The sequence below is a fragment of the Rhopalosiphum padi genome, chromosome 3, assembly GCF_020882245.1.
Source record: "Rhopalosiphum padi isolate XX-2018 chromosome 3, ASM2088224v1, whole genome shotgun sequence".
Classification (NCBI taxonomy): domain Eukaryota; kingdom Metazoa; phylum Arthropoda; class Insecta; order Hemiptera; family Aphididae; genus Rhopalosiphum; species Rhopalosiphum padi.
This window is the reverse complement of record NC_083599.1, coordinates 37,576,465-37,593,287: the sequence shown is the minus strand read 5'-3', so window position 1 is coordinate 37,593,287 and position 16,823 is coordinate 37,576,465. Positions and strand designations below refer to the sequence as shown.

At 26.1% G+C, this 16,823-nt stretch overlaps 1 protein-coding gene across 1 annotated transcript in view; it reads left to right on the top strand.

Moving 5' to 3' along the window:
* LOC132924526 (uncharacterized) overlaps positions 1 to 16,823 on the top strand; it is a 285,094-nt gene that overhangs the window by 230,289 nt on the left and 37,982 nt on the right. Inside the window, exons 24-27 of the mRNA XM_060988891.1 lie at positions 3,753 to 4,055; positions 6,467 to 6,610; positions 6,888 to 6,950; positions 12,430 to 12,918. Of these exons, the coding sequence (XP_060844874.1) occupies positions 3,753 to 4,055; positions 6,467 to 6,610; positions 6,888 to 6,950; positions 12,430 to 12,918 (999 nt within the window). The remainder of the gene's footprint in view (positions 1 to 3,752; positions 4,056 to 6,466; positions 6,611 to 6,887; positions 6,951 to 12,429; positions 12,919 to 16,823) is intronic.

Below are 16,823 nucleotides of genomic sequence, written 5' to 3'. Positions count from 1 at the left end.
AATAAATAATATAAAGAAATAAACGGAATTGTAAGATAATGTATAATCGTATCAATTATAAATGATAATTATGCAATGGTATTTGCATAGTTTTTAAAATTAAATAAATAATATTATAAAATGAATCTGCAATGTATTTAAATGTTTATTAATATAATTGTGTTTATAAGCATTAAGCAATATTTGTTGTTTAATTGTTTAGAAAAATTTCCGCGTCATTTATTAAACTAAGTTAATATTTCCAATAGTATCTCATAAAGATAAATTAATACGATTTATTGAATTTTTTTAAAATTTTATGCGAATTTCATACTAAGATAAATAAAATTAAAACGTAATTATTAATTAGCTATCATCTTTCTTTACCTTTGTGTTGAATTTTATGGCTAAAAGTGATATTCGAGTATTCCAAGCCAATTATTTTTCTATGAGTCGTAATGTCTATCTTAATATTTGTTATCTTACCTATACTTATCATGCAAATTTTCATGTAGAGTAAAAATTATTTTAAAGATATTTTATAAAAGAAAATTACGGTAAGCATTACTTTTTTTTTATTATTTTGAGTGTATTATATTAAAAAGCCAGATAAGTTACAAAAATCTCACAGTGTTAAATATTAGGTACGTTTTGAGTAACTTTCCAAATTATTTGTTACAATATTGTATTTTGAAGTATTGATACATCGTACAAAAAACGATAATGAAGAAAGCTCAGTTATAATTGCTTCTACCATCGAGTCAATTTTTTTTTTTTAAATTTGTTTCATACAATGTTTTATTTTACGTTTACAGAAACTATTTAAACCATTTAATAATAATCACTCTGAACTGAACTAATTCATAGTATTAATAAATATATTAGATTTTAACATTTTGGAGCACTTGCCTTACTCAATTACATTTTCACAAAATAAAGTAATAAAAAAAAGTATCTCAGTTCAATATGAGAAACTAACATATTTCTTGCTTCACACTGTATTTAAAAGTATATCATGATTGTTGACATAAGTATCTAATAATAGTTCCTACATTCTTAACATAAAATAAATACTTTATTGTTGTACGTATTAAACAATTTATTTTTAGCGTGATCTAACAATTAATAATATTTTAATTATACAAATAAATTCAACTTATTCGAGTATCTATTGCCCCAAGTGCCTGGTGTTGGCTCCCCTAACGCGATCACCGCGTCGGTCTTGTTTTTGTATCCAGTCCGGGCAGTCCGTTCTGGCGTAGGTATCATTTTGTTTCGGCGTTTTTCCTAAAGAAAATTTTATTAAAATGTATTTATTTAAAATGGTATTCCGCCAAGCGCTTCTTGTACGCTGCTTTAGTGATCACCATTTAGGTGCAATTTATTCACCTTTAAACCGATTTTAGAACACTTTTTACGGTCACCCGGAAAAAATGAAAACCGCGGACAGTTTGTACTATTTCAGAAAGTAGTAAAATTTACATGGCGGACAGTTTGTACTATTTCAGAAAGTAATAAAATGTATATGGCGGCAGTTTGTACTATTACAAGTAAAAAAAATGTTGAGATATAAAATGTTAGACATAATTTGTTATTACAAAACACAGGTAGTTAACAATGTTAACATACATAAATAATAATAATAATCAGGGCTAGGATTTGTATGCAATAAAAAATTGTAAAATATGCATTTTATTTACCAAAATATACAAAAATATGCATTTAAATTGTTATACGATAAACACAAAAATATAGTTACAAAAAAAAAATATTTATTTATTGAAATACATCAGTCATTGGCTGTTTGTCTTAATACTATTAAGATTATTATTATAATTATAATTTAGAAATAAAATTTATAATTCACATTCAATAGTGGAAATATTTTTAATTTTATGTTTGAAAAATTTGAAAATTTATGTTTAACAAAAAAAACTAAGTTGTATACTTTAATCAGTGGGGCTAGAATTAAATACGTAACATTAGTATTAAATTAAAAATATTAATTACGAAATATACTAAACATGCGTTTTTTTTGCAATAATATTCATTTTATTCAATAAATGCAATAATATGCATTTTATCCAAAATATGCAAACACATGCAAAATAAAAACACCACCGTTTACATACCGTACAAAACGTCCGCGATCAAATTTTACCAATTTATTATTACTGTACAAAGTGTCCGCGATCGATTTCTATCAATTTTTTATCACCGTACAAAGTGTCCGCGATATGCAACTTAAACAATAGATAGTACAAACTGTTCGTTTACCCTTTAAACCACGTATATTACGTTTTGCCGCGTCCCGTAACCTTTGACTGATACGTGTTGACCCATAGGGTAATATAGATATGCCGTTGTATAATATACTGACAGTGTTTGAATTTGAAGCCGACCCATAATTCATTCAATCCAACTTTGTAGTCACTAAATTATTAAGTAATCCGCTAGACTGCGTGATTTTCAATGAATTTTCGTGATATCAAAAAACGTTTGATAACCGTTTTGACGGGGGTGGGGGGCTAAAAAGATTTGACCCGCCGGCGTCCGTGAGGATATTGGTCCGGTGTTCGTGGCTATTATCTGTAGTTGATGTCTGCCAGTGACCGTGACTGGGTAGAAGCGGGCGAATCTGTACGCCGCTGAGTAAGCACTACTCGAGTCAGTTAAGGCGAACAACCAGATTGCATCCTGCGCCAGTGCGCAGAGTCTTATGTGGCTCACCACACCGTGTTTGATAATTTTTTTTTTAAATATGTTAAATTCAATGGGGCCAGGTGTAGCGGAATTGCGCTACGCATACCTAGCATTTTTTCATTATAATTTACCTTCCAATTTTTTTTAACCTAAAATGGTCACACTGCTGGTTGTCATTTTGCTTTTCAACTGATCTGCGTAACGGCCTCTCTACAATCTACATTACTCTATAGTTGACCGCATCTTCATCAACGGGGTTTATTGAATGTAGGACATTTTGATTCAAATTTGCACAAGTTTTGGCTGATAGCGTTGCGCGTACCTTCAGTTTTCGTTACAGCGACCTGTGCGCTGCAGTAACTGCGTGTTTTCGGCACGGCTATAGCACAGAGTCAGCTGTTATTAATTTGTCGATTATTCTAGAAGGTACCTCTAAGTCTAACTTGTTGTAGTTTTTACGTCGCCTCTGATTGATCGAATTTTCACGTTCATAACTTGGTGACAATTTGACGCGAAATCACGGGAGAATGGTCGGTGCCCGAGAACTGAGGAATCGTCGATGATTGGTTGTTTTTGTACAATATCTGTGATACACGTTTCTCTTTGTATGTTAATATCTGTACCTTTGTTACCTCAGACCTTTTTTATATAGTCTGTAAATTATTATGTTTTCATAGATATTATTGAATTATTATCTTATTCATGTTGCATATTATATTCTCGATAGAGATACTTATTATTACCGGATTATATTATTTATTATTATTTTGAAAGAGTCATAGTCCTAAAACCAAATAAGTATTCACTGTAGGTTTACTTATATTTACTTTTGTATCCGTTAAGCATTTTTATATTTAATTAACAGAGTAAGAGCACCAATCACACAATAAGAGTGGTCTGGCTCGACAAAATTCTTATTAATGAGTTCATATTTACCGCATGCAAGTAAATAACATTTTTTGATACATAAACACCAACTTTTTACATAATACTATGTTAATAAATATTAACATTAATACGTACTAAAACCATATAATATATATTATTATTTTTTCTTTATTTCCTAACAGACCGAGTATCATGGACCATGTGGCCCAATGGTCATATCCAACCAAGCATCGTCGGTGTATAACAGCTATCCGGTAAACAGTAACGACACAAGTAATAATGCGGCGTGCAGTGGCAGCATTGCAGGAGGTGTAAGTGGCACTGGTGCCTTATCTTCAGGATCGGGTAACACATATAACAGTAGAAGAAGCTCGTACTCTCCCAGTGACAGATCCAGAGGAAGAGATAGCATAGCATTTACACATGGTGGCGAAACACAAATTGCAATTACGCCTTGGCACAGGAGCATACTCATTTTGTTCGAGGTATTGTTTTCACTATGCAATTATTCCTTCGACGTAATATCATCATACTTATAACTATAATATGTTTGAATGTATTTATTATTAAACATTCGTTATAGCTGGGGATACAAAAACTGGACGGTGAGCTCCTCCACTCACCCACCATATAATTACCATTAACTATGAGTTCTCAAGCTATTCCACACCACCGCGTCGTTTACATAATAAACACACACGGTAGTAATATGTTTTAGTACTGTAATACTCACTGACCAAAATTGGCCGCTAGATTTGTATCGGTAACCAGCCAGTTTTCGTGTTCCCAACTATAATTTGTTCAATTTTAAATTTAACGTTATATTGTGATGATCGAGGCAGTGCCTATGTACAGTTTTATATCAAAAATTATGATAGAAATATAAAAAATAGGTACATAATAATAACGAAAAAAATGCTAATAATTAATATTTATCTAAATGGAATAATAAGTTTATAATAATTAAATATACATTTAAATCAATATTTGTAAATATAATATATAAAAAACTACACACTTCATATTACCTATATAAATTATACTACAATCTATTATACATATACATTAAAACAATAAGTACAATATCTATTTAACGTACTTGACGGTGACCAGTTTGTCACCCCCGTCCGTCAGCCTACCATGTATAGTGAACCACTCATCTATATGCAGTCGACCACATTTCCGTTGACTCATTTCCCGAGTTGAATAGAGTATGGATGGTAGAATACTATAAAAACATTAAAAACTTAAAATGAAGACTATTAGTCACAGAATTTCAGAACTAAACTTTTTAGATTCGGAACGGAGTGATGCATGTATTAATTTTAAAATGAAGTGTGTTTTTTTTTTATTTTTGTGTATGTCATCGAGTTTTGGAGTAGTAATAATCTTTGATTTTTGACTTCAACCCCTCTTTGAAAATAAAATTGAATCTAATTGATACTTTTTTGGGGGGGGGGTCAAAAGTAAACAATGTCCAATAGTTTTCAAAAGCGTCAGGAAAAACTCTGAAAAAAATAACGGAAAAAAGGAAATTTTTATGCATAACCATTTTTCGACAAAATCGATTTTTTGATTTTCCTGTAACTCAAAAATGAATCATTGTGAGTACTTGAAATTTTTACCAAATGTTTAAATTAGCGTTATCCATTTACTATTAAATTTTCAAAATATTTAGAATTTTTTTAAACTATTTATATTTATAGATTTTTAAATTTTTATCTTGAAATGCCGATAAAAAAAATTTAGCTTTCAAAAAAATCTTTAAAATTTAATACAAGGTTTATTATAAATTTTTCTTGTTGTAGTAAGAAACAAATCAAAAGTCGTTAGTCACAATTTTGTTTATAAGCAATAAAAGTGTAAATGTTTACAAAATATGTCAACATCGCGGAAATTTGCAAGAAATTTTGATGTTGTAAATTCATAAAATTTTTGTGATTTATATCTAAGGTTAAAAAACCCGACACAAGGTTCTCTATAACTCTTTCTTCAAAATAAATAATAGTCAATAATCCAGCGTCAATATAGAAAAAATTTTATGAGCATATAAAATTTATTTTCTTACGAAATCGAAGAAAATAACAATATATTACAATTTAAATATAGCCAATATAGGTAATAATATAATATATCCTACTAATTATCCTAGACTGACAAATCATCTCCGTTTAGAATCGTTTTTCGTATACAATGATACCTGTCATTGCATTCAAATTTATCACATCCATTATAGTGATCTATTCTCCATCTCTACTATACAGCAGAGTAATATCCACTTTTTTAGTATTTATTTTCTATTCTTTACTAAAGTTTCTTTTTAAACGATATGGAATTTTTTGAGACAATGTGAGATAAGTTTTTATTAATAGGGTTGGTATGGTTGAATTTAGAATGATATTTTGCAATATTTGTAACCTTTAGAAATAAAAATCGAATTCATAACTTTCAAAATAATAGATATCAATACGTTTATCTCATTTTTACCCTCTTATTGAAAGGTTGGAGTAAAATCCTTTCTATCAACATTTCAAGTCTCGAAGTCCAGTAGTTTGGTCCACATGGTCCTACTATTGGTTATTTGAATATAATAACATTAATTTATTATGTAATAAAATTATCTTTTATTATTATATTTATGAAAATATGAAAAAAAAAAACACTATTTTCTGTTTTGTTTAATTGGCACATATTATTTCTCTTCCCATGATGTAGGTATACTCGTATCTGAAATGTATGAGAAAAGTTACTACCCTTAGCTCTATAACTTAAAATATATGGATTATACATACTTACGTCATATCTAGTACTTATATAATATAATAATATATATTTTCTATAGTAAAAAGGCGATCCAACTAATTTATTTAATTTATACATTTTTGTAATATTTTAGACTTGGTTACGAACTTCAAAAACTGAACTAAATGATCAACATGCATTGTGTGTGGAAATGAGAGAATTTATGCGTATTGTTAATCACATTGGGGGAGAATATTCGCAATGGTATATTGAGATGGTTACTGAATTCAAAGAACTTGTAAGTATTTTATATTTTTTAATTATTATTCATAGTCTTACTTCACATTTAAATCTCATATCATAAAAATTTAAAATATAGTTTGACATTATTATACGAGACATTAATATATAAATAATTTACCATAAAAATACTTACGTAAAAAATTTATACTTATAATATAATAATAACATATTTTTAATTTGTATAGCCTAATACCTAATAGTACCTAATATAACGATGACGAATTCAAATATTAGTTGTTTACACTCATACAAATTTATAATTCTTATTTCAGTCTATTGAAATTGAATTTAAAGATGGGGATGCAGCCATGGAAACAAATAAGGAATACTCAAAGGTAAAATAATATTTATTAAAAATTTCAAAAGTTATTAAAATTAATATAATAATAAGAATAATATAAATAGCTATAGGGTATTAAAAGTATATTTATTAATAATATCCATAATAATTTATTGTTTGTAGAAATGCATTATTGCAATGATAAAATGATCAACATTTAAATAATTTGAATATTTAACACTGATTTAATGACCAATACAAAATGCATATATATATATATACATAAATATAAATATTATACACATATATGAAACGTAAAAAATATCGAATTTTTTACCTAATGTCAAATTATAATGCAATTTAAATTGTTCATAATGTTATTTAGCAACAGAATATACTAACTAAACATACAAACTGTAAAGAGATTATAAAGCTGAGCTGTTAATGTTATTGTTACAATTAAAGTTTAAACAGTATTATATATATATATATCGGTGCTATTAATTATCTATTGAATTGAGCCTAAAAGGTAAAATTACTATAAACGGAAAACCTCTTGCAAATAATTAGAGTATTTATTTTATAGCTATATATTTATTTATGTATCCAGGTATTGAGTGGAGTGATACATGTATCGATTTTACAATGATTTTTATTTTTTGTCTTTCGTCACATTTTGATAATATACCTCAATTATTCATTTTGAGGGTACTTTCTGGTAGTGATTGGATTTGGTTATTACTTTTGGAGGTCAAAAGTACACAAACTTTGAAACAAAACATTTTCCTTATTATTTATTGTTTATCGTAGCATATTTTGGTATTTTTTTTTTTTTTGTAAATAAGGTATTCGAAGTTAATGAAATTGCTTGTTTTACAAAAAATGATTTTAAATATTTTAAAACTGTTTTTTGTTGTAATAAAAAATATTATTCTTAGATAGTTGCAACTTATCACCATTACGTAAATTATTGTTAAATATTTCCTAATTTTTTTTATACATTGTTTTTTTTTTTAAAAAATTAGACAATCTAAGTATGGATTGTAAATAGTATAATAGGTATTGATTTAGATAAGGAATAGATATCAAACACTTTTGGCAATTATTTTTGCATCCAACCAAATTAAAAAAAAAATTTTATAATATAAATATAATAAAACATAAAATTAGATACTTACCAATCATTATTTTCCTGGAGTTGTGTTTTCGTATACAATAACGAATTACACTCGAAACCAGCTCCCTGGATATTTTACTCTTATAATATTATAACCATATTATTTATATAAATAATATAAATTCCATTAGTTTATAAATTATTATTAAGAATTTTTTATTATTATGAAATGGGACGGGCCCAATACAAATGTAGATATTAATATTAAACCAGGTATAAAACAGATTAATCACATTCACTAAATAATTTATTTTTAAATATTGAGTACAAACTGTAAAATATTAAACACTATTTTTACAAATGTTTTTAACTTTTAGATATAATTTTCTAGCAATAAAAATTTAAAAGTTTCCTTTATTTAATAACGAATTAATAAATCCAGAATATTTATTTTTAAAATTATTTACTAAGTAGTTTCTACGAAAAATATTATTGGCTTTGGATGCATTTTTTTTTAATACTGATTTTATTATTATTTAATCATAATAACAAATTCAATTTTAGCTAAACTTACTTAAAATAATGTTAATACAACAAGTATAAGAAAAATAAAAAAATATTTTCAACTTTTTCAATTAGATGATAACCGAATAAAATGCATGTAGATGTATCAAAAAATAAAACATTTTTGTTACATATTATGTCATTATTACAAAATACTGAATGTATTTAATTTCTAAAGACACCATTAAATTGCTACATAACAAAAATGTAGAATTTAAAAAAGAATATTTTCTTTGATACGTTGCATAAGTTGTGATTGAAACATTAATCTCACAATTATGAGTATTAATATTGAATACATGTTCCCACTTGACTAACCTAACCAGACAGACATTACCATATATAGCTGTCATGGATTATTGATATACGTGTACTTATAGATTTCTATTTAAGTTTTACTTAATAATTATTATAATATTCTTACATTTCAAAATGAAGACACATTAATTAGCCTGGATAGTGGTATAAATCTTAAAACTTAAAATAAAATCTCATTATAATTTAATATTTTAAATTTTAGATATTAGATATATACGGTTGTTTTAATTTAAGTTTTAATAATTGTAGTAGAAAAATGATTTTAAGCATACTACCACGTATATCTAAGATTATTTTCTATAGGTTTTGATAATATGTTGAATTAAAACTTGATTAATCATTTCACTTCAATATTAGTTACAAACAATTAATAATTTACTTATATAATTTAGTAGTTTTTAAAATAAGTTTATTATTACCATTCAAAAACAATAAAATTATAAAAATCACATAGGTAATAACTAAATAATAGTATTATAGTATTATATTATTTATACTACATAGTTTCATAGCTATTAGCAAAATTTAGAAATAAGGGAACATTATAGTTGGTTAAACATAATATAATTAATTATCATACCTGATGAGTTTTGTTTTCCAAACACGAATTCTAAACTTCAGACAATTATATAACAAGCCGTCTTTCACTGAGCCGTGCTAAACATATTTTTGTATCCTGTCAGGATCTTTTTTTTTAAATTTAAAATACAATATAATGCGATATATTTTACATCCTTGTAAAACGCCTTTTGTCACTTGTCAAAAAATAAAAGTTTACTAACCAATTTCCAATATCGTACTTATACTTATTTCGAGCTTAAATCGTTATAGATTCTGAGCAGACCGATGAATGTATTTATTTTACAATGGAATGTTTTTTTTGTGTGTGTATATATTTGAGTACACGATAAGTTGTCGATAAACTGCTTCTATTTTCATGTGTGGTTTTGGTTAAAAAGTTGGTTCTAGTTTTTATTTTATAGAAGTCAAAATTAAAAACCCCAATATTTTTTTTCAAGCGAAAAAAACAAAATGAAAAATTATTAAAAAAAAAAAACGATAATTTTTTTCGACTTAATTCATTTATTTATTTATAATTATTTTTTTATTGTTTTTTTGTTGTATTGTAACAGAAAAAATAACATCAAATACTTAAATTGTTCACCAAATGTTTATATTATCACTTACGATAAAATTTTCAAAATATTTTGACTGCTTTATGAGACATGAACAATATTCAATTTCTTTCAGATTTTTTTATGAATGTCGATTTATAATTATTCACAGCATAGAAAACCTTAAAAACTTAATCTAAAGCTACTCATAATTTGTTAATTTTTCGACCAAAACATATTAACAATTTATTGTCATAATGCTTTTTTGGCTGCATCCAAATGCATTCAAAAAAAAAAAAAATCTCCAAATTTCATGCCACCTCTTAGAGGGATATAGGGATATATCCAAATTGCATACCGTGTATCTACAAGTTAAACTTGATTTTCTATTTTTTTTTTTTTTTTTTTTTTTTTTTTTAGTCGAATAACGATTTATGATATGGTTGTTAATACTTGTTACAACTGATTAGTTTCTAGATTGAAATATTTTTATATCCGAGTAAACATTTTACCAAACTGTACCTATTGTAGTACACTGTGATTTGTTTCACAGTCATACGTATCGGTCACTTCAACGTTTGTTGCTCAAATGTATAAGCATTATTATATTAATCTGAAATAATTTTAATATTATTATTATTATTATATTGTAACGTAACTTTTCAGTGTAATTTAGGCTCCTAAATAATTTTAAACTATTCCCCCTTTAATATTAACTGTTTTACAAAATTATATTACTGTAATTATTATATATTTTCCATATTGAAATATTTTATTATTATAAACTATCATCTTTATTATTTTATTTTTATATATAAACTTATACTATATTGTATATAGTCAAAAAAACCACAAAATTTTATAATATTATTATTTATTTGAAATCCCATATAAAAATGTAAAATATATTCACTTAATTACCTTAAACTACAATCGTTTTATTTAATTTTCACAGTATCATCTTCTCCAATTTGGTAAAATGTTACTCGAGTATAAAAATATTTCAATTTAGAAACTAATCAGTTTCTATACATGCGTTAAAAAAAAAATAGAAAAATCAAAAATCAAGTTTAAGTTGTGCACGTAAGTGCATGATAAATAAAGATAAACTTGTAGGTACATGGAATGCAATTCGGACAGACCCCACTAAGGAATGGCAAGCAATTTACACATTCCATTAATTTATGTTTATTTTTTTCGAATGCAATTCGGATGCGCCAGTTTTTTTATAAGCGCTCAGTTAGAAATTTGACAAAGTTAGTAAATTATTTTGTAGATTATGTTGATCATATGTAATATTTAAATTTTCATCTTCCTAAAAAAATACAAATTGTACACCATACACAAAAGGCTGTCTACAGAAGACAAATCATGACGATTTTTGACGTCAAATATAACCAAATTGATAACCTATGATATACATTTGTTGACTACAAGTACTTTTCTCGTTATAATATGCAAACCTGCAATAAAGCTTATTTACTTATAATAATTATAGCCTATAATTAATATTCAAAACAATGAAAAATATTAGTGACTTGTGGTCAAAATGCAATTTCTAAATACCTTCTATAAATCGCTGTCAAAAATGAAATGTTACATTTTAATACTTGCATAAAATATAGTTTAATCACTGACGTACTAAGAAATGTCTTTGGATTAAACTTTTTAAAAAAAAAGTGCAGGTTCCATTTGAATTTCTAATGTTGATCCACAATCCCCTTTTCCATAAAATATTGTAAAAAAAAAATGTAAAACCTATAAATCTTTTTAGATTAATACTTTCATATTATATTTGATATACATTTTTTCTACTTCAAATGTTTATACGATCAAAATGTTACAGTAACATATATAGTGAAACCTCCCATATGGACACATTTAAATAACATTTTTGAGGAACGGGTACATTTTCATTACTTTTCTATTGGAAAACCTCTAAATAACGGATACTTGTATGTTATTTTAAATTTTGATTTTTATCATTTCTATCATCGAACATTTTTGGAATTAGAAAATGCATTAACATACAAAATGACTTCGTGTCAAAATATGAAACAATCTAAACTCTAAAGTAACTGATTTTTTTAAATATATGTTAGTTTTAATTTTTATATTATCAATTTTTTATCTTTTTACCTTCACATTTTTAAAAATACATAAAATTAAATTAAATTTACTATGTACCTATGTATATAATATACATTGTATAATATGTATAAATAACTAAATTAATTAATTAATTTTTTAATTATAATTTTAATATTTTATTTTTCTTATATTATATTTCTCCCTCTAAATACCGTACAAAATTTCAACGATTTAGGGTGTCCGGTATTTAGAGGTTTCACTGCATTTTGAATCTCGCTGTAGGTTTACAATCGTATTGTACAATTCATTATAAATTGTTGTTGAAACAGTTACAGAGCGCTGTGATCGCAGGCACGTTGCAGTGCAGCAGCGACGAGGCGATTGGGCTGGCCGGTTTGCAGTTCCGCATCGAGAAAATGTCGGAGCGCCGGAACCAGACTCCGGACAGCCTGACCGCAAACAGCCCGGACTCGCTGTTAGACGGCGGTGGACCGTGCACCACGCTGCAGCCGATATCCGAGGACAAGGAGCACCACTGGCCGCTGGACGTGCCAGCCGTGGTGACGCCGTCACCGGTGCTCCAGCCGCAGTTCAATATGTTTAGCGCGGCTACGGTTACTAGCCCGACTGTCACCGATGAACCGTCCGTCGGCAAGATCCGCAACTTCTTCTTGCGCTCGTGCCAATACCTATGCTTCGGCCGCCGTCGCCAAAAGGACGTTCAACCGGTGCGCGACCCGTTCGGTATCTTGCATAAGGTGCACATGTACGTGCCACCGGACTACCGGAAGCCCAAGAACACGGCGAAACTTATCAAGGTCAGTAGTGAATTTCCAATACGTTTTATTAATACTAATCATTGTCGCTGGCGTTATTTTGTTGTTGTTAGTATCGTCATCGTCGTGATCGATTTTAAACCGACGAGGTTAAGTGGGTACACCCACGGCAAAGTTAATTTTTTTAAAACTTATTCGGACCCAATTCTGTTTATTTCTCTACACGCGCAGGTGATAGATTTTGGGTATTAAATTAGACATATCACACCTGTTGTACCATCGAGTTTGGTTAGTAAAACAACACATCCATGATTATCGCACAAATATTATACTGTGATATTTGATTATGTATAGATTATATACCAGTTACTCGGGTGATATTTTTTAACAAAGATAGACAGTGTTAGTTTGTTTAATTTTATTTTCATAATAATACTTAAACAAGAGAAATAAACATAATCTATTTTTGAATTTATTATAGAATACAGTTAAGCTATTATAAATAATGTCTTGATATAATCAAATATATTGATATATTGATGATGTTTGTTGTTATAATAATATCTTAGATAGGTATTGAAACATTATTGAGAAATTAAATGTCATAATGTACTCATATAAATACGAGGCGTGGCTGTACATTTTAGAATAATTCTAAATTGCGATGTTCTTATTCAATAAATCATGACGTTCACAAACTATTCTAGCAGGATATATACATTTTATGAAATTTTCAAAATCTTATTAAAAATAAAATAAAAAGAACTGTATATAGTTTCTAGTAAATAAATTACCTATAAATAAATTTTAGTAGCTCAACTAAAGAAAAGCAAAGATCAATAAGTTCGAAACATAAGATAAAAATAATTACTATTTGTTATAATTATTTCTAGGTTTTGAAGATTATTAAATAATTATAGTTTTCTAGCTTATAAAGCTTATATGTTACTCATCCAGAATACTTAATAGCCCTTCAAAACTTTGATACATTTCCTGTTTTTGATTCCCGTAAGACTTCTGACACGACCAAAACTTCCGGATGTTTCACAATCCAAATTTGTATTCTCGACATTTCTCTTCATTATTTATATAAAGTTAATTCAATACCAAAATAAAGAAAAGTATGCATTCAATTAAATGCTACATAAGGTTACTTGAGAACAACGCAGATATAAAAAAAAAATAATAATAAAGGTAGAATTTTATATATTTGTATTGTAATGTCGTAACGAATATAATACTCTATTGTTATTACCTACGTATTTACGTTTATGTTAAATAGAATATTGTATTTTACTTGAATTTTAACTTTTCAAAAGTCTTATAATTCTACTACTGCATTTGAATGAAACAAACTTGATAATTTAATTTATAAAAGCAACATGATGACATATCTACATATATATTATATATATATATATAAATATATTGAATTGTTAAAATTTAAGAAATACAGTTATGGAATAGTTTCTAAGTTTCTAAATAATTAAACAATTTTAAAATGATATTTCGTTGATACAATAATATACTATTATTATTATTATCAATTTAAATTTCATAATATTTAAGATTTTAAGCGGAGCGATGAAATGAAAGTATTGATTTTTTAATGAAATGTGTTTTTTTCTGCCTGTCATCACCTTTTTGGGCAGTACAAATGCACCAATTTTCAGCTTTAGTGGTAGTTTCTGTAAGAAAAATAATCTAGTTGGTACTTTGGGGAAGTCAAATGTTAAATAACCCTTACTTTTCTTAATAATCGGAAAAAATGAAAAACGGAAAATTTTACACTAATCAAATTTTTGACAAAATTGATTTTTTATATTTATACATATATATATATATATATATATATATAATATAAACATAAAGGATAACTTGAAAAATTAAAAATGTTTATAATATTATTTCTTATATATGGTGTAATATTTTGATTCATTTGAGCTATTTATAGACATGACAATTCACGATTTTTGTAAGTTTTCATTTTCTATAAATGTCAATAAAAAATTATTTGCGGTATCAAACATAATCTAATCTAACCATTGTGGTATTTTCAGAGAGGTATAATTAACTCAGAAGTTAATACTAATTATACAATATGGTGTAAATAAATATCATTATAATAATAAAATACTAATAATTTATAAAATGTAATATTTTCGAATAAAATTAATTAATAAACTTTCCACAATAATCAAAGGAAATAAATAACTTGTTCAGTTATATCAAAAAATATATCGTGAAATAATATACTTAGTGATGTAGGATGACAGACCGTTTTGACTCAAAGTTGTTTTTCGTTTACTGTATACATTGATATATCGTTGAATTACAATTTCACACTCAGTGACTCGCTCGACACTTACAAAATCATGTACAGCAGAGAGTACTCACTTTTATATTATAGGTATAAAATTTTATTTATTAAATCTCAAATTTTTAGATATTATAATTTTTAGTTTTAGATTCTGAGTAAAGTATAAAATATTATATTAGCTTTACAAGTACAACCATATTATTTTTTTTTTTTTTAAGTGTACACACTATGTTTTTAGAAAAAAATTAATTTAACCCAACGTATTACTAATAGTAAAATAAATTACTATATAATATATAGTAAAGTATACATAGTAAATTAGTAATATGTCATGACACAACAATTTTTAATTAATTCAATGATTTATCACTAAATTCAAATTTGACATTTTCATCACACTGATTACTTAATATCGCAATGTATTTGAAACCAACTGCATACGTATAGTATAGTAATAAACTACTTTCTCACATTTATATCATTATAACTTACAAAGTTTTTAATAATTTTACATATAACATAGAATTTTAATTGTAGATTCTAAGACAGTAAATTTCAGCAGTTTTTCGAAACTGAAAAAGAAAAATGGTATTTAATTAGTTATAACTGTTATAGGTATTTAAAATGTTGATAAGATACGAGAAATAAAACAATATTTTTTGTAATGCCAATGTCTGACTTAACACTTTTTATCCTAACTTTAAACATTACAAGTTATAAGTAGTTATGGCTAATCAATTCGTTCAAAATTCCGTTTTTAAGTATCAAAATACTCAACAATTTCTTTTTGCAATCATATAAATTTATGTAAAAAAATATTTTAAATAAATAAAAATGTCTCAAATTGGTTAATGCAGACATTAAATAGATTCTCTGGTATATACCTATTTTATAGTAAATGCCTTAATTATTGAGATAGTAACCTAACAAAAAAATATTTTTTTTTAAATATTAAATATTTACCCTGTATTGTTATTTATTTTATTAATAACATTGAATTTTTTTTTAACATCACTGAAAACTTCCATTATTATTAATTATAAACAATAATTAGTTATAAAAAAATAATAAAAATATAATGTAAAAATAAATTTAAATTAAATATATAATATGCATTAATTTTGTTTGTTGCTTACTTTAATTTTGTAACGTATTGTTGCGTATCAGTATGAATAATGTACATGTGTGATACGATAATTGAAATTTAAATACTGTACATATTATATAAATTTACATTTACAAATAATTATTATACTACAAAAATATAGCAGTATCCTAAATTATATAGGATACAACAAGAATATAATATTAAACTTAATTGCATTATTGAAGTACTTTAATCAATCAACATTTGCATCGTGACGTTCACCATATTATATATTATCTTTAATACTTTATTCATAATGAATATAATATTTAATAACTTTAAAATAAACATATATTATTATCCCGTGATAAGAATTGGCTATTTTTTTTAAAACTAGATGCACGTAGTGAATCACTATACTACAAAAAATACACCAGATAAATCTTGTATATTTTAATTAATATTTGCTTTATTTATTGTTGTAAATATTATTTTAATTTACTCATTTTTATTTTTTAATAGAATAAAACAAATATTTTA